The sequence below is a fragment of the Gracilinanus agilis genome, chromosome 3 (genome assembly GCF_016433145.1).
Source record: "Gracilinanus agilis isolate LMUSP501 chromosome 3, AgileGrace, whole genome shotgun sequence".
Classification (NCBI taxonomy): Eukaryota; Metazoa; Chordata; class Mammalia; order Didelphimorphia; family Didelphidae; genus Gracilinanus; species Gracilinanus agilis.
Window position 1 is genome coordinate 601313108 of NC_058132.1, and position 24294 is coordinate 601337401.

The 24294-nt window shown below is 34.2% G+C and overlaps 1 protein-coding gene across 1 annotated transcript in view; it reads left to right on the top strand.

The window, feature by feature from the left end:
- The window catches only part of ADAM23 (ADAM metallopeptidase domain 23), a 223111-nt gene that overhangs the window by 144405 nt on the left and 54412 nt on the right, over window positions 1–24294 (top strand). Inside the window, exons 9-11 of the mRNA XM_044667494.1 lie at window positions 1375–1440; window positions 11961–12029; window positions 15933–16096. Coding sequence (XP_044523429.1) covers window positions 1375–1440; window positions 11961–12029; window positions 15933–16096 — 299 coding nt within the window. The remainder of the gene's footprint in view (window positions 1–1374; window positions 1441–11960; window positions 12030–15932; window positions 16097–24294) is intronic.

The window sequence follows — 24294 nt, forward strand, 5'->3', positions numbered from 1 at the left end:
AGAAGAAGCAGTACCTGAGTTAATAATCCTTTAAAGAAGATTGGGGGCTCTAAGAGGTGAAGTGAAGATGGAATGCATTCTGGAGATGGATGCAGAGTTGTGACTTGGGTGACTTGATTGGTACTCTGTTGCATGGCACTGACATCTGGGGCAGGGGAGTATTTCCTCCTCATAGTAGAGCCCAGTTCCTCATTTGCCCTGCTGGCTACAGTCCCTGGGGACCTATCACCTTGGTGTCTGTATCCTATGACCATTTCCCCTCCTTCTATTCTTCCAGATCACAGAGTATCAGATATTGTCAACTGTGCCACAGGGATTTGGATAGGAGTCTTTGGAAGACAGGCTATTACCTTTCCGGGCTGAACGCAGGGATCTGTATTTACCCAACTCTCTGCCCCTCTATGCCCCAGCCAAACTTATTAGAAGTATAAGAATGATTGTTTTTGCTCTGTGTGGAGGACAGCCTATGGAAAAGAAGTGACATCATTGGAAGTAATGAGTCACTAGTCTGCCTCAAAGTCAAGAAGACCTGTGTTCAAATCTTGTGTATCCTGACTGATGCTGAGCACATTCCTCAGCCTCTCAGTGTTCAAAGAAACTTCTTCAAAATTTGAATTGTAGAAAAGGTGCCAACCTATATTGGTAGAGGACATTTCCTCAGCCAAGAGTATCATATTCTAATGAAACTAGAGTTTTTTTCTTTATCCTTTTATAGGCTGTTAGTATATATTTCCCCTAATGAAATATACATTTTAAAAAGTATCAAATTTCAAAAAACCTTTCAAATATTCAATATGTGTTAATCAAATATCAAAATAAAATGTATTATATCAGTATTTATAATATCAATTTTGTTTCCTTCTAAGTTTAGTTTAATTTTTTCAATTAACAAGCATTGATTTTCTGTCCCTCCCACTTTTCTCTTCCACTTTTGGGATAAAAAAAGAAAAAAAACAGGTCTTTGTAACAAACGTGCATAGTTAAGCAAGACAAATCTTCATATTGGCCATTTCCAAAAACATGTTAGCTCATTCTGCATATTTAGACCCCCACCTCCTTGTAAAGATAGATATAATGAAGAATACTTTCCACCTCCTGTTTTAGATTACTTTTACATGCCAGACTGCGACTTTTAGTTTTTCCTTTTAATAAAATTGCATGCTGTACCCCCCCTTCTTGAGTTTGTGGATAACTTCACCCATGGGCATAAATGGGTTCTTCATCTTTTGATTTTGTCACATGCAGGGTATTGATGGGGTATATAAGCCAAGAATGTAGAATTTAGAGCTGTCTACAAACTACCAATTCCAGAGGTGTTTTGTCTTGATTTTCCTAATCAATTTGTCATTCTGATCACATTATTTTCCCCCACAGGCACCTCGTGGAGTGTTTGAAGAAATGAAATACTTGGAGCTTATGATTGTCAATGATCATAAAATGGTAAGCAATGGCAGGATGCCATGCTTTGTACCTAATTTAGCAAAAACAATTTAAAAATTTCCAGTTAATCATTCTCTGTTGCTTGTTGAGAAGAAAGACTGCTCTTAAAAATCTTCTATTCTTTTTTTAGCAAGAACTTCAAAAGCCATTTAATCACTTTTAATATATCTTACAGTGTTTGGAAATGCGTTTTTACAATACCTATGCAACTTCAAACTTTTCCTGCATATTATGATCATGATCAAAAATGAGATTTATTCTTACTGAGCAATATCTTATTACTCTTCAGTTTTCATCAGTATAATCTTTTGATATTTGTCAATTTATTTAACTATTGCCTTTTATTTCTGGTTTTATTTCTTGCCCTCACTCAAATCTCAGTATAATATGCCTTTCCTCAATCCTCTCCAGAATAGGGGTTCTTAATACCTGGAATCTACAAACTTGTTATTTTAAATAAAAATTTCATAATTATATTTGAATAAAATTTCAATACAATTGATTTCCTTGAAACTATTTGTTTTATATATTTGAAGATATTATCATTAGAAGAGATCTGTAGACTTTATTAGATTGCCATAGGGGTCCATAACAACAAATATGCTTAAGAACCCTAGCTCTAGAACATCTTAGAATGTGGTGGCTAATTTGTAGGAGATAGCTGACTATTGCATGGTGATTTCTTTTGTCTAACCATAGCAACTCATAAAACCATCATTTATAATATGAAGGGGTTGAGATCTATATTGGTGAAGAGAGTAGCTACACAAGTGAGTTGGAGGATTTTTTGAAATAGTGAAGTGATTTCATTAGAGATACATCTGTACACCAAAGGCAGAAAATATCCAGTCATTTTTAAGGTATTGCCCGTGTCTGTGATTTAAAAAGAGGGATCTCTATAGTACTTACATTTCTGGGGTTGTATGAACTTATATTTTAGTTGGAGAACATTCCAAGGAGGGTGATCAAAATATTTGGGCCTTAAGGACATACCATCTGAGGATCAATTAAGGAACTGGTGATGTTTAGTTTGGGGGAAAAAAAGAATGTAGGGAGGAAAATATTTGGTTTTTTTTTTTGAGAATCTGAGAGCACTTATATGAAGAGGGATTGGACTTTTCCTGCTTGGTCTTAGAGTGCAGTATTAAGAACATGGGTGGAAATTACAAAAAACTAAATTTAGGTAAGTAAGGAAAAGGTAAGAGTTTGAATAGATGACCTGTGAGGTCCCTTCCTATTCTGGAATTTTTGTGATTCCAAGTTGACCTGTATCACTGAATCTGAACCTAAATCAACTTATTAGTGGAGTTATTCTTGCACTCATTCCACACAGCGGTTTGAAAACTGAGCCACTTTTTTTGAAGATGCAAATTTCATGAAAACTTTCTTAGATCCTTTTCCTATTCTAAAAGCTATCATAATGACCTTAGGTGGTGGAGTGGTATTCAAGTTTTAAGTGGAATTCCTTCAAGATGCAGATTTTAAAGAGAAGAATGTATAATTTAGAATAGGTCTACACGACTGAGAAAGATTAGCAGTTTTGAAAGAGGCAGAATATAATTTTGGATAAGGGAGAAAAAACCCTCCATTTCTAAAGCAAATCTTTTGCCTGCAACACAAAAGGATTAAAAACAAATTACCTTTGGTCATAGAATAAATACTGTGTATTGGTTTTAAGGCAGAAGAGAGGTAAGGTATAGGCACTGAGGGTTAAGTGACTTGCCCAGGGTCTCACAGTTAGGAAATGTCTGGAGGCAGATTTGAACTCAGGACCTCTTGTCTCTGGGTCTGGCTCTGTCCACTGAGACACCTGACTGCCTCCCACAAATTGTTTTTTTTTTTAAACATAAATTATCAGTATTGGTCCACATGTTCTGGACACAGAAAAATATATCAAAATATCTATGGACATTTTCTGCCTCTGCTGGACAAATGTGACTCTGCTAAAATTATTTTGACCATTTCTTTAGTATTTCAAAAGATATGTAATATCACTGGCCTTATTTAATTCCAAGACTTAGAATGTTTTGTATATTGCTGTTCAGATAGTTTTGATGACTTGAGTTTTTCTTGATTCCCCAAACTTAGAACTTAAGAGGCTTAGAATGTTTTTGTCTTGCTTTCAAAGTTGGGAAAAAACATAATGGAAGCTTTTGGCTCTATAGCAACTCCTAGGGGAAGGGAGAAGGGACAATAAGCATTTATATAGTATCTACAATGTGCTAGTCACTGTGCTAAGTGCTTCATATACACTGTTTTAATAATTTTGATATTACAAAAAGAAAAGTTTTAGGTAGCTTTTCTTAATTTTTAAAAGGATATAAGAATTTTAATAGTTTTTTCCTATGAATGATTCAGACGTAGCATTCCCCCCCCCCCCTTTTTTAAAGGTCTTTTACTTACTATAGTTTTCTGGAAATTATTCCAGATACTTGTGTAAAGAATCATTTTAGTCCATCAAAATCTGGAAGTCCTACATCATTAAATCTTTGTGAGTCATTTTAATTATTTGCAGATCTATTGATCAAGTCTAAATCTGCTAGCCATCTTTGAAAGTGGCACGTAAAACTCACATTTTTACTGACTTAAATATCTTGAATTTTTTGCTTTTGGTGTGTGTGTGTGTGTGTGTGTGTGTGTGTGTGTGTGTGTGTGTATGATGTAAAGCTGTGACATAGAAAATGAGCACTGGCAGTGTGCCTATTTCCTTAGATAATAAAGCTTAAAATGGAAAAAAAAAATCCAAGTAGATTGCTGTTATTCAGTGACACCTGCAATTTTTATAGGTCATTGGATCTAAAATTATAATTTCTTTGTTCTAATATAGGCTAGCTTCTATACTCTAGTGGGGGCAAAATTGATTATGTTATTCAGTATGAATATTTTCTATATTCCACATGAGCATTTTCTCTAAAGACCTGCATAGAAAATACATACATTAACATGTATATTTAGTGTATGTATGTCATATTCTGGTATCCCTGAGATTGTATACTCAGTTCAAAGGCTCATAGATTTAGAACCAGAAGAGACCTCTGAGATTTTCTAGTCCAACCTTCATTTTACAGATGAAGCAAATGATGCCTGGAGACTTTAAGAGATATGTCCAAAGTCACAGAGGAAGTAAGCAACAGACTTGGGGTGGGAACCCAGGTTTCAGGTCTAAAGTCAGTGTTCTTTCCACCATTCTATTCTGCCTCTAGTAAACTAGAGTGAATCTCTAGTATTTAAACTCTTTAATTAAAAATTAGAAGAGAGGCTTGGATTGAGAACCAGGTCTAATTCTGGGTTCAAATCTGGCCTCAGACACATCCTAGCTGCGGGATCCTGGGCAAGTCACTTAACGCCCATTGCCTAGTCCCTATCAGTCTTCTGCCTTGGAACCAGTATCGAGTATGGATTCTTAGAAGTCAAGGGCCGAATTATTTTTTAACATTAGGGAGAAAGCTTAAGTAGGATAATTAAACTTTTTTTGTTTCCTAGTACCTGATAATTTGTTGCATCTTTAATATTAGCACCAACTTTTATTCACTGATTCAGAGAATGTTAGCAGATACTGACATTTTCTTACACAGCTCAGCTGAAACAGCCTTTGATTAGTGTTTCACTAGTTAGAGTCAAATAATAGTTTATTTACTTTTTTTTTTTTTAAAAGAAGATATTTCTAAAGGATAGTGTTACAGTTGAGAATAAAAGACCAAAAGCAAAGATGCTATTTAAAATGCAAATTATATTTGTGTAATCAGGGCTATGAAAGCAAATCCCCCTTAAGTTAGAAATGACCATTTTGCTCATATACATAATTTAAACTTGCTATATTTGCATTTAAACTTGTTTTTTAAAGCAGAGTTATCTAATACAAGTTTCCTGAGAATTGGGAATATTTTGCTTTTATGAATATCAGAGGCTCCTGTTGTGTTTCAATTAGGAAAGAAAAATTGCTAAATTTTGAAGGAAGTATCTTCATACCTGGCCAACAGAAAATAATTTCCAAACCTATCTGGGCCTTGAAAGTAGTTCACCAGGATTTTATTGTAACATTTCAGCTAAAAATAAATACCCAGAATCCCTAGTTCAAGAGGAAATTGGTTGAGACATTCTAAAGTGAATAAAAAGTCAAGTTATACCTGCAGCCTACTTAATTATAGAGTAGTATGGGCAAATTTGTGATATAAACTCCAAGAGGATTCAATTTAAATTCCTTTTCATTTTCGTTATTCTTATAAAAAACAACAAACGGTTATGTTCTTTAGAATTCTTAACCATGCTCTAAAGCAGAGCTTCTTAGCTTTTTTGTGTGTTGTAGACCCTTTTGTCAGTCTGATGAAGCCTCTGGGCCCCTTGTTTTTAAATTTATAAGACAAAATACATAGGATAATAAAGGAAACCATACATATTGAGATACATCTATTGATATATTTTCTATATAGCCACCTACCTATTTATTTATCTATCCAGTTATTATCATTGATGCCTGTCTATGTCTATCACTCTTTCATCTATCTCTGTCTGTCTAAAACCACACTTATGTGCCTCATGTTCAGAACCCCTCCTTAAAGCCTCTTCAAGAATAATCTCTGCTTAGGAATCTCTTTAGGGAGCTTAAAAAATCCCTGTCAACTTAATAAGCTTTTGCCTCCATTTGCAGAAGGTATCTTATTTATAGCTTGACAAACAAGATTTGCCCCTCTTTAGATAAAAGCTCGATTCAAAGGCTTGAAAAATATTTTGTTGGATGAAAATATGAGCAACAAAATTCTCTTTCAGTAAGGTAAAAAGAAGTGAGATTATTTCATTAATATGCCTTTTTAGTCATTAAATATCAACAGAATAGAAGAGATTGTGAATATTAAAAAGGATGAAAAGACAAATAGGTAATAAATTAAAAAAATTTGTTATACACTTAGCAACAATGTGCTAAATACTGGGATCCAAGAAAAAGCAAAAAAAGTCCTTTCCCTCACGGAACTGTCATAGGATGATATTTCCAGAGGCCTTAGTTTTGACCTTAGTCCAGCCTTATCATGAGGAAGAAACAAAGACTCTTGGACTTCTAGCAAGCAACAGAGACGGAACATGAACCCTGGTCTTTTGACTTTGGAGCCAATGTTCTTTCCACTGTTACTATGTTGCCGCCAGTAAAATAGATTTGGGAACATTTTATTGTTGATAATCAATTCTATTTTAATGGAAATGTAGTACTGCTATATCAGCAAAGGTGCTTAATAGTTTTCCATATGTTTTCTCTTCTAAAAACTCAACTCTCAGAAATGTGCTCAAAATGAAAAACAAACCATAGGTTTCTCAGAATTCCATCAATGACTGAAGTTAGAAAGTAGAGTTTTAGCTGGAATTACATATAAGAATTTTGCCCGGCATTGTAAAATTCCAAGATATTTCAAGTACTTATCTGTTCAGTTAAATACACACTGACTAAGCTGTTCAGAAAATATTCGATTGTTTATTCATTATGCAATTCAATAATCCAATTTCATGACTAAGCTTAAGATATGTAAGTATGCATACATATATAAAATACATTTAATATAAATTTAGTTCATTATTTTTCATTTCTATTGAATTCCACTATAACAAGAGATAAAGCCAAACTTTTATATTGAGATATATAAAACCAATATAACATTGAGTAATATTAACAATTAAATTGTATTTGGAACAAATAAATTTGATTATGTGCAAAATATTATTATTATCAGCAGAATATTATTATTTCCATGAATAATTTTTAATATCTGTAGTATCCTTTGTGTTATAACCTACAAATAAAATGTATTTATCAGGGAGGTCACATATTCAAGAGAAAAATAAGGAAACCATTTTAAAACAAAGTTTCTTAAGTATGTTCGCCTTGTTAGGGCTGGCTATTTGTTTTTGGAAAGATACTTTTCTGCTTTTCATCTCACCAACAGCCAAGATGACCTTGGAAGTACTCCAAGGGAGAGGTAATATTTGGAATTATTAACATGAAATGTTCAGTGCACATTGACATAACAGAAAGTACAGGGAAGAGAGTTGAAGGAAGTAAAGAGGTATAGTAGAAAATTGAGACAGGGAAGGAAATCAGGAAAGTCTAAAATGAAGACTGGAAAAAGATCATTGTGTTTATTGACTAGGATGTCACTGGTGTTATTTGAGGCAGCAGTTTCGTTTGAGTCAGAGGAGAAGAAAAGTGATTTCAAGAGGTTAAGTGAATACTTAGTGAGGAAGAAATAGTAGTGAGGTGTTGGATATGGATCGCTTTTCCAAGAAGCTAAGCAGTGAAGGGGAGGAGAGAGAGGAGACGGTAGCTTGCAAGTTTTGCTTGTTATGGGATTAGAGAAGGATGAGAGAGATAAAAGTACTGATTCTGAAGTTGGACAATCTAGGTTCAAATCCTTCTCTTGATCCTTATTAGCTCATTACCTTGAACAAATTACCTCTCTGGACTTCAGTTTCCTCATCTGTAAAATGAGCTGGCTGGACTGGATGACTTTTAGCATCTTCTCTAGAGCTAGATCTTTGATCTTATATGGGAAGGGGCTCATAGAGAGGGGATGACTAATTGAGTCAGGGCCCAGAAGTAGAAAGGAGAGAATGGGATCAAGTTTCTAGGCTGCACACATTTATTATTAACAAGGTCCATCTGAAGACTATATTTATTTTGTATTTCTGTTGCATTGAATTACCTTCAAGCAGTGAATCAGTAAGCATCTATTCTATTCAAGATACTATGGTAAGCCTGGGCAAAGAAAGGCAAAAACAGCCCCTGTCTTCAAGGAGCTCCCATTCTAACTGGGGAAACAATGTACAAATAACATGATGCATACAAGATGATACGGGCAGAGGATGTAGTAAGTAATCTCAGAGGGAAAGGTACTAGCAGTTGTAGGTACTTGAAAGACTTCCTGCAGAAAGTGAGATGGCTCTTGCAGGAAGCGAGGGAACTAAAAGGCAGAAGTGAAGAGGGAGAATATTCTACCCATGGGGGATGACCAGTGCAAAAGCACAGGCAGGACAGCAGATGGTGTGTTTTATGTGAGGAAAAATCTAAACCAAGAAAACCAAAGAAAAGGTTATGAAATTGTAAGGAGAGCAAGAGAAGAAAAGAATTATTCTTGAAACCAGAACTTATTATTTATACTTGTTGCTGAAATTATCCACATAAGAGATAAGTGAACCATCTCTTCATTGACTAATACATATTAATCGATATTGGTCATAGAAACTTTATACTTAAACTCATGCAGTCATGGAGCTATCAGTGCCTTTGGTTTCTTTGTGAATGCAGGCTGCCTCCATAGGATTACATTTCAAAATGCATGTTCTAGTTTTCTGTGCATTTTATTTGTTCCCTTTCTGAAATAGGAAAAAAGGAAGGAAGGAAAAAAGGAAGGAAGGAAGGGAGAAAAGAAAGAAAAAGTTCTCAATTACCAGTAGAGGGCAGATTCTCCCTGTGATAGAATTCTATTTTTAAGGAATTCTCTACTTTGTGCCCTTTTAATAATGGTTGAATTAAATGACTTGCTTTTTATATCCCACAAGATATAAAATTATTTTTCTCAACTTTTATTAATCATTTAAATTATTCTAATGAAATACCCCGGTTTTAGCTTAATGACCCGTTATCACTAAAATTTCCATATCATGATCATTTTTAGTGCCACTATCAATATAACATCATCTCTTTTTGCCTTATTTCAAAAGCAAAACAATTCTTTGAAAACAACCTAAATTGTTGTTAAATGTTGATAGTACATTATCAAAACATATGATGATGATAATAGCTAATATTTATATCATGTTTTCAGCTTAGCAAAGCACTTTAGATATATTATCTTATTTGATCCTAACAACATCCCTTTGAGGTAAGTGCTATTATATTCACATTTTACAGATCAAGGAAATGTGTCTGAGAGAAATTGTGACATAATAGAGGAAGAGTCACATAGCTAGTAAATGTCTCAGGCAAGATTTGAACTTGCATCTTCCTGACTCCAAGTCTGACATTTTAGTCTTTGCCATCTAGCTTCTATAATAACAGCTCAAAGATATAACACATTACATACATTTTCTCATTTGATGTTCACTTTAAATCTGTGAAATAGGAACTATAGGCATTATTGTTATTCCCATTTTACAGATGAGGAAACTGAGGCTCAAAGCAATTAAATGACTTACCTTGGTCACACAGAATCAGAGGTAGGATATAAACTCAGCTCTCTCTTGATTTCATCATATTTCTTAACATATCACCTGTCCTAATTCTATCATTTGCCAGTGTTCTCTCTACAAGTACACCTTAGATCTATTTTGTATGCTTTGTATGTTTCCATCTGCACATTTGTCACTCTCAACAGAATGTAAGCTCAGTGAGAGCTAGGACTGATTCACATTTGTCTTGGTATCTCCAGGCTCAGTGCCTGAAACATCTAGCTACTTAATTTATTGTTGATTGATTCATAGGAGGAATTTCTCAACATTCCTTTGAATGGCTTTTAAAATTTATTGAGGGATGGAAGAAAAGCCTTTTTCATTGAGACTCATTTATAGCCAATTCTATGTTTAGTGGCTGAAGTGGGGTGGATGGTGGTAATAGAAAACATGTCTTCTTCCCTGTCTGTGTTGCCTTGAAAGAACTATTTTGGGGGGGGGGCAAGAAAGAAAGACTGGAGTTTTGTATTTACTAGTGATAGTTCATTAAGAGGTAGAAGTGTATCTACAGTAAGTAATTCTTTCCTCCTGGATGAAGTTTATAAGCTTGAAAGCACTTCTGTCATTTTTTGATTCTCATGACCTGGATGACAGATTTCGCTAGTCTATCTTAAAAATAAAGCAAATAAGGAAAATCCCATAAATCTCCAGATCTGGCCATGGCTATGTGGAGATGCATGTTTATGAGAATGCTTAGATTTTTCTCAATCTGAGTTGTGTAGGTATGAGAGTTAGAATTAACAACTGGTCTCCTACCCTCTACCCCCTTTCTCCAGTGGTGCAAGAAAAATTTAGCTCAAGTACTTAATGAATGTGACTTAATTACTTTCTCTTTTTGGATGCAAGATATAAGGAGAGGGAAAGAATTTGAATTTAAGGGAAATCTTAAAAATAAATGGACTTTATACCCAGAAGACCAGGTGTATTTCTGGCAACAGTAAATTATCCAGGTTATTAACTGGACCAAGGATTTGGAAGAAAAGTTTTATCTTATCTTCAGGTAACATATTGGACCTTTAAAATGGCTTTATTATTTTTGAGGCATTTTATTTCTTCAAATTTTCTCCATGTAGTGAGGGAAACTCATTTGGATAAAAAAGAATTGGGTTGCTTCTTATTTATAAAGTTTGCCCCATGGCTGCGATGTATGACCAAAGATGAATTTAGGCTTTAACAGACCTGAAATGAACAAACCTTGGGAACACTTTATTATTTAAAAAATCATTCTAAGATTTAATGTTCAACTTATTGTAAAACTGGAGTAATGAGCCTAGTCTCAGAGGGTCTACAAGCAGTGGTTTGGATTCTCGTTGCTTCTTTTATATGAGGACTTGAAGATTATGGTAGAGCATCCACCTGTGGAGGAATAATGATTAGCTAATATCAATTCTTACAGCTTATTGTGGCTCCTTACATGTAGTAGATATTTTGATTCATTTATCAAATTTAAATAAACATACAAAATAAATAATAGACCTCTAAAGTCTACTTTTTTGGCACTGTTAGTTTTCAATGGGTTGTGATTGGCATTTCTCTCCATAGTTTCTTTATGAAATAATACTAATTTCAATATATATTCTTAAATCAATTGAGATAATATTTTTAAAGTGCCTGGCACATGGTAGGCACCCAATAAATACTCAATCTCTTCCCTTTCTCCCTTCAATATTTTTGAAACAAAGTTTTTAAAAACTTGTTATATAACATATGAAATTATACATGATACATAACTATGTGTATCAACATGGAGATATTTAAATGTTTTCCAGAGTGTATCACATGCACACATATACAGGGTGTTGCAAAAGTCTTAGTGCAATTTTAAGCCTTAATAGGTTAGAAGTGCAATAAAACTTTTGGGACATCAGGGATATTGTTGTAAAAATTCTTCTCATGTGAATGTTTCAAGAGAGAGTAAATACATTTGTTTTACATAGGGAAGTTTAGGTGATGCCAAAGCAAGAGAACACGATGTATTTAATAAGAAAAGAAATTGAGCCTCCAATTAAACATTTTTACACGATCAAACAGACTTAAGTCCAACAAAGAAGTAGAATATAAAATTAATAAAAATTAACACTAGCAATTAGAATATCAGAATATTTGCTAGCATCACAATCAGAGTTCAACATTCTAGATTTACACTATATGATTATGATGTCTAACATTTATAGTGCTTTAAGGTTTGCAAAGTGCTTTACATAGATGATTGCTTTATTTGCTTTATTCAGAGGAACCTTGAAAATGAAGTGTTATTTGAATCCAAACTTTAGATTTTAATTTAATTTAGTATTTGTTTTTTATTTCAGTACAAGAAATACCGTTCTCATGCACATACCAACAACTTTGCTAAGTCAGTGGTCAACCTTGTGGATTCTGTAAGTATCATCATTTCTCTTGAACCCATTCTTATGGAGACAAAAGAAAGAGTTTTAGATAACAATTTTGTGGCCTCTCTCTTCAACTGAGAACAAGAATATAATAGTCACACTCTTGATAGTTCCCCAAATTTCCCCAAATGTATTGTGCTCAAAATTGAAGAGTTCTTGATTAAGAAGGTAAAGGAAACACGTGGTTGTCCAGAGTTCTGAAGTAATTTTGAAGATGGATCATTGCCTTATACTAGATTAAATCCACCTAGATTATTTCAGAAAGCCTTCCACTTTTATTTGATTCCACAGTTAAACTTTGTTGAGTGTATAGGAAATGCAAGTACACTAGATAAAAACAGTTATCAACAGTAGGGGGGATATCTTCTTTTTCCCCAACTTAAAATGATTTTTCAATCATAAAATCTCTCAAATTCGAAATCAAACTCTAATAAATAATATTAAATGGCAGCATATCTAATTCTAATGAATAGTATTAAAGGATAGAATATTTGACCTTAACAGTATGTATAGAAAGCAAAATGAGGTTGATAGTTCTGAGGGGAAAATCTCTCTTTTTAAGTTGCATGTTAGAAGTATAAAAGTATTATGTAAAGTTGGGATTGGAACTCTGAGAGTTTTGGTTACAGTGAGTCAATTGGCTTAATGAATTCAGTAAAATTGTTATTAGCTTTCTTAGGGAAAACCAACTTTTGTTTTACTGTTGAAATTAATTACATATAAGGCGATGGATGAAAAAATTTTGACTATGAAAGTTATAATGTGAAAATAATTATTATTTTTGGAAAACAGTATTTGGCATTATTTCTGCACAATCATCATTATTTATTTCACAGAATGGAAAAGTAAACTTTCCTCTTATAAAAAATTGTGCTTTTTTGTATTTACACTTTCATTTCCAAATGTATTTTCCACTCCCCATTTTCCTACTCAGCCACTGCTGAAACAGAAAATAAAAAAGAAGGAAAACCAATAGTTCAGTAAAGCAAAATTAACCAACAATTGATCAAATCTAACAGGATACTGCTTCACACTCATAATCCCCCAACTCCTGCAAAGAAAGGGAATTATTTTTTCACTTTCAAACTCTCTTTCCTCACTGATTCACTTGCTTTTGCTTCCATTCTTGCTCTCATCTTTTTTTAGAATTTTTTCAGTATAATTACATTTTTTAATTCAAAGATATTTTATTTTTCCTATTCCAATTACATTGTATTCTTAGTCATTGTGTATAGTGTTTTATGATTCTACTTCATTTTATATCAGTATGTTTGCATTCTTCATATTCCTTGTTTGTTTTGTTTAAGGAATAGTACTATTCCATTACACTCGTATACTACAATTTGCTAATTCATTCCACAATTGATAGATATCTATTTTGTTTCTACTTCTTTGTTATTACAAAAGTGCTGCTATATAAATATTTTAGCATATTTTGGGGCCTTTCTATCTTTTAAATTTCTTGGGATATGTCTCTAGCAGTGGGACCTCTTCAACAAAAGGTATGAACATTTTAGTCATCTTCTTAGCATTATTCTAAATTGCTTTCTAGAATTTTAGGACCAATGAACAGCTCTATTAGTATTGCATGGATGTGCCTGTTTTTCAACAGACCCTCTAACATTGGTGTTTCCCATATTTTGACATCATTGTCAATTTGTAGGGTCTGAGGTGAAAACTCAAGATTGTTTTTAATTACATTTCTCTTGTTATTAGTGTGTGAGAGAAGTCTTTCATATAGTTTCTAAGAATAGTCAGTTCTTCTTTTGAGAACAATTTGTTTATATCTTCTCAACACTTAATGTGGAATGACTCTTGGCCTTATATGACCAAAGTACCATATTACATTCTATTATCATATATGTTATAATAGAATAGAATTACATTCTATTATCATATATCTGTTATATATAAGACCCTTATCTTAGAAATTTGATATACAAATTTTTCCCAGTTGACAGATTTCCTTTATATCCTAGTTGCATTGACTTTGTTTATGTGAAAGATGTTAAATATAATATTATCAACATTACCTATTTGATCTTTTATGATTTCCTTTATCACTTGTTTAAGAAGTCTTCCTCCAGCTATAGCTATGAAAGGTACTTGATACTGTTTTCTTCCAATTTATTTTGTGTTGTGACTCTTAATATTGAGTTCACATAACACTGTCAAACTTATTATATGCTGTAAAATGCTGATCTAACCCTAATTTTCTCCAGATTGCTTTCCAATTTTCCAAAGTATTCTTGTCATGTGATATTTTGTCAAGTAATTTATATTCTCAAGTTTAGCAAACATTAAGTTGTTTATTTTTCTGATTCTTCTTTTTCTAGTTGATTCTTCTCATCTGCTTTTCAATTTTTTGACTAGTAACAAACATTATAATTTTTTTAAACTCTTACCTTCTGCCTTAGAAGGTAAGATTCTAAGGCATTGATTCTAAGGCAGAAGAGTGGTAAGGACTGGGCAATGATGGTTAAGTGACTGGCTCAGGGCTACACAGATAGGAAGGGTCTGAGACCAGATTTGAACCCTAGGACCTCCTGCCTCTAGACCTAGCTCTCAATCCACTGAGCCACCTAGCTGCCCCGATAACAAATATTCTTGATGATTATTAATCTATATAGTATAATTTGTATATGGAAACATGCCTCTGGAAATATGAAACATGGATAGAGAAGGACTACATTTATATTTGGTCTCACCCTGTCCAGACGCTCCAGATGAGGTCTGGAAGTGCTAGTTCTCCTTCATTACTATTTTTACAATTACTTCCCTTGAAGTTCTAGAGCAGTGGTTCCCAAACTTTTTTGACCTACCGCTCCCTTTCCAGAAAAAATATTACTTAGCCCCCTGGAAATTAATTTTTTTAAAATTTTAATAGCAATTAATAGGAAAGATAAATGCACCTGTGGCCATCACTGCCCCTCCCCTCCCCCCGGATCTCTGCAGTACCCACCAGGGGACGGTCGCACCCACTTTGGGAATCACCATTCTAGACCTTTCATTCTTCTAAATGAATTAAAAAATGAAATATTACAAGGAATAGAAACTTTTGAATTTTATAAAATATTGTTTACATTGTGTATTTTCCCTCATGCTACTGCATAATCTTGTTTTGAAACTAAACAATCCTAATTTAAAATATGTTTACTTTTAATTAGCTTTTGCTTAAATATAGTAAGTGAAACTCTTGATAGTTCAGGTTGTTTGTAGCATAATGACCCACCCTCCTTGTAGTTCTCTAATTTCATTAAAAGTTCAAGGATTAACTTTCATATTGAATGTCTAATAGATAATGCCTGTGTGACTCTACTATTCATAAATCAGATATATAATAGGGATAGTAAGTAATATAATGTTTAATTATACTTGAATACTTCCAAGGTCCACAGTACCAATATCTACTTCCCATCTTACATGACTTAATCAGAAGTCTTTGTAGAATTTTGTAGCCAAAGGATGCATTGCTTGTCTGTCAACCTTTTTTTTTTTTCTTTTTAAGAAAAGAAAGCCTTTCTAAGCTTAGCCAGGCTGACTGATCACCTATAATGTGTTGTCATATCTTCTCTCTAAGGTTTATCCTCTTGATAGGACCTGCTAGTACATAGCCTCAGCTAAAATACCTTTGGGAACCCATGGTCACCTGCCATCATGAGATCTTACAATATTGAATATAGAATTATGTAGAAGCTATATTTCTTTTGGAAAAGACATAATATGGTCAATAAGAAAAATAGAGAATTCTATCTCCATATTTTGAGCTAATGATTTCCCCATATTTCCCTCCCACCTTATCCGTCTTGTCTTTCCACTGACTCTGATTGGCTAACTGTGCATGTTTGACCCAGTGTTCTACTCCTGTGCCTGTCCTGTCTTTACTTCCAGATTTACAAGGAGCAGCTGAATACCAGGGTGGTGTTGGTAGCCGTGGAAACATGGACAGAGAAGGACTACATTGATATTCGGTCTGACCCTGTCCAGATGCTCCATGAATTCTCCAAATACCGACAACGAATAAAACAGCATGCGGATGCTGTTCACCTCATCTCGTAGGTGCTCTTTTGTGATTTTGCTGTTGGCATCTGGTGTATCCCTTACCTGTTTTACTTTACTTTGGGCACAGAAAGTCCCTTTGTAGAGCAAGCATCCTACTGTCATCATCAGATGGCACAGTGCACAGAGTGCTGGACCAGGAGTCAGGACATTTGAGTTCAAATCCTGCCTGGGATACTTGCTAGCTTGAGTGATCCTGGGCAAGTCACTTCCCTTCCTTCTCCCTCAATTTTCTCACCTGTAAAACAGAGATAAAAATAGTACCTATCTCTTAGGGTTGTTGTAAGGATCAAATGAGATATTATTTGTGAAGCAAATACTAGGTCCTTAATAAATGTTTGTTCCCTTCTTTCCCCCCAGCCAGAAGTGAGTGCTTCTTTCAACCTCTTAATAACAAAAATATTGATTGATTATTCCATGTAGAATTCTACATAAAACATCTTATTTTGTCTAGGTAGGGTCTTGAGGGGTATGAAGTACCAAAATTATTATTCTCATTTTAGAGGTAAGAAAATGGAAGCTCTGGGAGCCTTCCAGCCTGTTAATAATAAAATAACAAATATGTTATTATATATTCATATGTCATATAAAATACATTATATGATATACAGTATACATGATATATAAAATATATTATCATATGTTATATATAAAACATATTATATATAAAAACAAAATAAGAAAAATGCTGATTTATCTTCTTCATGTACTTAGATTATCTTACTTTTTCCATGTAACTACATTTTGGGGTATGAAATGTAAATATGATTATCCCCATTTTACAGGTAAGGAAATGGAGGCAAGAAAGTCTTTCAACCAGTTACTAATAAAAATAATAACTGATCTTTCCCATGTAGAACTTTATATAGATTATCTTATTTTATTTCTGTAACATCCATAAGGAAATGGAGGATCAGACTGCAATGATTTGTTCAAGACTCCAGCTTATAAATGGAAAAGCTAGAGTTCAACATCAGGACTTCTGACATCTAGTCCTAGGACTTAGCTTGAACCACTTATGTGGTGCCTGTTACATTCTTTACATTATCTCATTAATCTATTATTTCATCTTTAAGCAAGTTGCTTGAGGACACCAACCATGTATCTATTATCCATTATCTAATATACCTGCATTTATTATCCTCACTACATAGCATAGTGTTTTACATATAATGGAAACTCAAATAATTGCTGAATGGATGGATGATACTTTGTGTGAATGGATTAGATAGAAGTGTTACAGAGATGACTGTGCTTAGCATTATAATGTGCACATATAGGTACATTATCTCACCCATGCCTAAACTGATTTCATGTTGTAAGGGCTATATGGGGAGTTTAATGCTATATTCATCCTTTGAATTTTAAGATGTTCCCTTGGAGTTGTGTTATGACATATAAAAAGAACCATTACAAATCAGATAAGTGTATTATAAATTATAAAAGCAAAATTTGATGGTTATATTTAGACACATGCTGGTCAAAGAAATTATGTGTTAGCCCTTGGCAGTGTCATGCACAAATCATCTTGAAGGATGCTAAGAGAATCAGTCTGCCTTTCAGCAAGATCTCCTTTTCTATAAATATAGACCTTGAATGTGAATAGAGACTTTGAACTATAATAGTGCTGAGTATATCGGACACTGAACTGGGCACTATATATCATTTGGGTCTTGCATTTCCTCTAGAGATTTGGTATGCCATCTTGGACAAAACATCTTACCTCTTTCTAGCCAGCGTTCTTGTCCATTTCTATTTCATAGGTTATTGATAGTTTAGGCTTTAAAAAGCTACAGATTAGAAAATAGCACTGATTTGATAGTGAGTAAAGTTTTTCTACTATATACATAAATTTGAAGAGGAAAATCATATCATTCTACATCTTGTTATAAATATCTCAGATATGAATATTGTGCTTGGAGGGCTTTATTTTGGTTTTTGCTGCTTCTAGACAGATATAGCTAAATAAAATGAACCAAAGCAACGGAATGTGCCTGTTCTGTGAAAATTTGAATTGATCCAAGTTTATTGGAGATTGAGAGCTAAGATAACATTGTGTATGTTAATTTATGATTCCTGGGGAGAATACAATTTATTAAAATATCATAGCAGCCCTCATGGATCAGGGAGTCTGAATTAAATCTGTGGGCAGTGAACAGCTTATTCTTCAAGATGTCATTAAATGGGTCATTGTAAACATCATAACGGCCGTAAAAATGTTCCGTAAGAGGGAATTTGAAATAAAAAATTACCAAGATTAAGGAGTTTATTAGAGAAAATACTTGAAGCAAAAAAACGAATCTACTTTTAACACTTTCCTGTAGGATATAGATTAGCAAACTAGGTTAGCTTGAAAACACTTTAGAACTTAACATCTAATAACTCATTCATGCTGATTTATGATCAGCAGGTATGACATCCTCTTAAAATGAAGGAAGGTGAGAAAAATAAAAAGTGAAGAGTAGAAATGAATTCTATTTGTAGATCTTAAGTTTTTTCACGTAAGGATTATTGATACATGGCTAATTTTATATTTCACATTTGAAAGGGAAATATTGCTACCAAGGAATATTTTTCACAGAACTCTTGTAGACACATATATGCATCACACACACACACACACACACACACACACACACACACACACACACAAACAGAATACCAGGATTCCCTGAAAAAATGCTTTGGAAACACTTATCTAAACACACATAAATCTCAGCAGAGGCCTTAGTCAAATCTGCAATTCAAGTTTGGGATCATGTGTCAAGGCCCTTTAGATGCAAAGGGACAATGCATTTGATAATAAAGTAAAGATTGAAAAGATTTAGAAAGGCTAGGATGTTGGAATATTTCTAAAAGAACTTTAATAAGGAAAATATGCAAAGTCTCACACTTGGGTTCAAAAATCAAATTCGTAAGAATAAGATGATGAGAAGCTTGCCTAGACTGTAGCTTGTCTTTTAAACATTTGGTAGTTTGATGAATTTCAAGCTGAATATGAGTCAATGATGTAAAATTGGCAGCCAAAAACCAAATGCAGTCTTAGGAGAGGCTCATAAAGTGTAGTGTCTGAAACTAGAGAGGTGATTTCCCCACTGTACTGTGATGTCCCTTGTTTAACCACATCTGGGGTATTATGTTCACTTATGAGCATTAGGAAGGATATTGATAAAATGGAGAGAGTCCAGGAAAGGACAAACAAGATGGTGAAGTGCTTTAAGTTCAATCCAGATGAGAACTGGTTGAAAGAATAGAAGAGGCTTAGCCTAGAAAAGAAAAGACTTGGCCAGGATAATAATGAAATGATAGCTGTCATTAAGTCCTTGAAGAGCTTTTAGCTGAAATTTGGGATAGATTTAGCACTACAACCTATAGGGTCATAGATTAAGAGTTCAAGGTTTGGCATATGATTGTGATAGACTACTACTGTAATGGAATAAGCAGATTAATTTTAGAAAAATATAGATGAAACAATGAAGAGCAAAGAGTAGAAACAAGAAAACATACAGCAACAGAAATATTGTTTGAAGAACAACTTGTGAATGTATATCTCCGGAGAAAGAAAAGCTATATAGAAACAAGGAGGACATAATTTTATATATGTGTATATCTTTTTTGTCAAATGATGCCTTCTTTAGTATAAGGAGGGAGGCAGATACCTGGGAATTTTATTATAACAAACTACTAATTAATTAAAATAATAATAAAGAAAGAAAGAGTTTAAAGGAGCTTCAGAGTCCAACCAGTCCAAACTTTTCTTTTTATAGCTGAGGAAACTGAATCCTAGGGAGCCTGAGTAGCTTGCCCAGAGGTTGAAGCATTGGAGGCTAACCTTGAACTCAGTTCTTCTGAATCCAGAGCCACCATTCTTTCCATTGTACCATCAGAGATCTCATCTCCTTCTGCTTTTCTCCCATAGTACTTTGTCTTTTTCATATAGAGCTGACCATACTGATATTGGAATATGTGTATTTATATTTCCCTCTATGCCCTATAGTTCAATTTTTGAGGTCCAAATCATGTCCGAGTCATCCATCCATACTCTGTAGCTCCTACTACCTTATACACAGTAACATGAGATAAAACTACTTTTAAAAAATGAATGAAAGGTGGCAGCTAGATGGCTCAGTGGAAAGGGAGCCAGACCTGAATATGGGAGGTCCTGGGTTCAAATGTGGCCTCAGATACTTCCTAGATGTGCAACCCTAGGCAAATCATCTAACCCCCATTGCCAAGCCCTCATCACTCTTCTGCCTTAGAACCAATACATAGTATTGATTCTCAGATGGAAGTTAAGTGTTTAAAAAATAAAATGGATAAAAGCTAGTGTAGGCTTCTGTGAGAAGTAGCACCCTTTTTAAAAAGAAAACTTGTAAACTATTTATATTTATGTGGAACTAAAAGGATTGAGATAAGGAACACCAATTAATAATACTTTAAAAAAGGTGACATAATTCCTTGTCATTTTCATTCTCTCTTACTTAATTTACTTTCATCTTTGAATTTGCTCTTGAACTGAAGGGGAGCTGCATATCTCTGACTTCCTCAGTGCCAGAATTCAGAGGCTGAGATGGTATGATCAAATTTTGCACAAGAAATACAGAGCAGGTACTGTGTTACTGGAACTAGTCAGGACTCCAGAGACCTACTTCATGCTTCTCATTCCTCTCTCATTTTCCATTCTCTCTTCAGAAAAATTGTTAGTCCAATGACTTCCTTAGGGGCGAGTTGTTACTCCATGTGTGTCATTGCTCGATGCAATGAAAAGACTAATTGAGAAATACCTGGGAAAGAGGAGGGTGGAGAGGGTGGGGAAAGGGGAAGTGTGTGTGTGTGTGTGTGTGTGTGTGTGTGTGTGTGTGTGTGTGTGTGAGAGAGAGAGAGAGAGAGAGAGAGAGAGAGAGAGAGAGAGAGAGAGAGAGAGAGAGAGAGAGAAACAGACAGAAACAGAGACAGAGAGACAGAGGCAGAGAGACACAGAGAGACACAAAGAGAAAGAGACAGAGAAGAGGTATTTTGCCAGAATGCTATTTTTGGCTGAAGGCTTGGAAATGAAGAAAGAGAATTATTGTCTTAATTTTTCCAACTTTCTAGGGCAGAGATAAAAATACTTATATTCTGGTTCCCTCTAGGCAATGAGCAAGAAGTAGTGAATGGTGCAGCCTGACTTGTTATACTTGTACTAAAACAAGGTCTTTGCCATTTTTTCCTCAGGCTTGGCTCGAAAGGAGAGCTACTTCTAGAAGGTAGGAGCTGAGGGAATGAATGGCAAAAAAACCACACAACAAAAAACCATAGTAAAGGGAAGAGTAGTCTACCTACACAAAGGAAGTATGTAAACAGGGTGACTGGAAAGCCCTCATAGCCTCTCACCACCAGTAGATTAGCAATCCAAACATTGATTTTAAAAAGCTGATTGATTTGAGGTTCATATAAATTTTATTGTTCAGACAGCCCAACCAGCAGATTGATTTCTCTTTATCCTTGACTTTATTCATTTTATACATGTTGTCTTACAGTCTTCACAATCATCTTTCTTTCAAGAAAACCATCACATTAATGAATAGAAATGAACAGGGTTAAAGAAAATAGGTTTCATAGTTGAAAAACAAGTCATAAATCAAAGTGTCACTATTTTCAGAGACTTTTTCTTGAGTATTTTCTCTGTCAGCTACTATCTGAACCCAGTCTTAATCAGCTAATAAAGTTTCTCAAGGGCTTAACATCTGCCATCTTTTTGACTGTGCTAATGGTAAGGGGAGTACTATGGTTAATGTAGAGGTTTTAACTCAATGTATGTGATAATCCCTCTCCATAAAGGAGGTCACATTTTCTAAAGAAGAAATACTGAATTATAGTGATGGGAGAAAACAGGTCCTAGAAATATCCAGAATGACTCACAACTCAGTTGCCAGCTAACTATGAGTAATGACACTCCACTAAAATGATTTTATTTTTAAAAAACGAAAATTATGTAGAGTGGAAGTATCTCTCAATTTTAAGGAGCTGAGACAATTCAGTTTAAGATCAAAATTAAGTTTCTTGAGAGTGGGAGGAAAGGAAGGTAAACAAATTTTCTCAGTATAATTTTTCTGTAGGAACTTAAACTATTTAATTGATGATTTCCTTTCATTTAAAAATTATGCATCAAAACACTTAGGCATGAGGTCAAGTAGAAGACTGACTAGAAAACAAATTCAAACTAATCCATCTAGTAACATAGCCTAAAATTCAATGGGGAAAAAAGCAATAAAGTAGATAAAAGAAAGAGTGCTGTAATACTTCTATTACTTGTTGTTGTCAAGAAATTGATCGTATTTATCTGGTTTGTGGATATGGCCGCTTGATTAATAATTTATTAGCCAATCTTTTGGTAATGAATCTTGAACAGCAGATACTGTCCATTGCCAGGCCCATACTTAGAACCTTTCTTACCTGGTAAAAATGGTGAAAACTTGCTCTTGGTTGACATAGTTTTCAAGAAACCAGGGGTACCTTTATGTCACAATGAGGCATGAGAATAGGACTAGTATTATTATTCACTATTCATGAATTTAGGTCAAATATAAAAACTGACCATAAACCAAAACAAGATGAATCTGTCTAGTTTCAATACTTATATTTAAATGAAATAAGGAACTGCAAAGACAAAATTTAATGGGCACAATGCCTTTACATTCATTCCCTTTTCTCTCTTTTTCCTTAAGTAGTCAGCATCCAAAGCAACAAGCACGTATTAAATTCCTGCTGTGTGCTGGGGAGTACCATGGTTGATGTTTACATTTTAATTCAATATGTATAATAATCCTTATCTATAAAGCAGGTGACATTTTCTAAAGAAGAAATATTCTAAAGGAGGTAGAGGAAGAAATATAAAACAAAATGCAGTCTTAGCCCTCAAGAAACTTACCACTCTAGTGGTTGGGAGCCTATAATGACAAATATTCCAGATAATTTGAGGAGGAAGAAAGCAATATTGGGGGATGAAGGAAATGCATAGGAACGGTGTACATATTCAGACCTAGAAGATTCTTTTGGCAGCTGTGTGAAGGCTGAATTAGCGGGGTACAACTAGAAACAATAGTCTCCAGTAAAATATCTCTCTTTTCTTATGGATCACAGTCATTTAACCAACTCTGCATCTTTTAGTGTATCTGCAACAAGAACTGATGAACATTATCACTATGGCTATAATTATAATCCTAATAACTAATACTGACTTTGCATGCTGACAGGTAGATTTCAACAGAGAATATCTAATTATGTTATGAAAAATATTTAATCATAATTGATATCATTTTCCTATTTTAAAATATGAGATTTATTAAAAAAACAAATCAAGTCTCTAGCAGAACAAATATGGAAATGTAGTATGTCTCAAGAGAAGCCAGTTATTTTAGCAACTCTTTCACATGCACTGATTAGGTTTCTTATGGAACTAGAGAAATGTTGCATTTTCAGAGAACTTTTCATGTGAAATGGATCTTTTCCCCCAACAAATTGATGTGTTTATTCAATAGACCATTTACTTTAATGAGGTATTATGCAATGATGATGATGATATTGATGATGCTATCAGTCCCCTTAAAAAATGACGGACAAACAATAATATTATTTGGGCCATTAGGTGGCTCAGTGGATAGAAAGCTAGTCCTAGAGATGGGAGGTCCTGGGTTCAAAAATGATCTCAGACACTTCCTAGCTATGTGACCCTGGGCAAGTCACTTAACTCCAATTGCCTAGCTCTTAACCGCTCTTCTGCCTTGAAACCAATATTTTGAAACCAATATATTGATTTTAAGATGGAAGGTAAGGGTTTAAAAACCCCCAACATTATTATACTTTTGTAGCTCTTGATACACTCTTCAGAATGCTTTTACCTATACCACAGTGTTTTAATAACAATCCTGTAAGGATAAATGAGACATGTATATTTCTCAGTATATCCTGCTTCCCTTCTCAGATCATCATCCTTTGTAACAAAGAGGAAAAAAGAAGGGGGAAACTGTTCAGCCAATCTAATAGGCCCATCAACCAAGGCCAACTATTTTCAGTGCACAAGGAGAAAGCTGCCCTCCTATAGCTCTTTTCAAGGGCTAAGACTGGTCACAGACATCTCAAAGGAAAGCATCTTATCTTCATTTTCTGGATGAAGAAACTGAAGTTTAGAGACCTTGTGGTTTTTTTTTCCTCC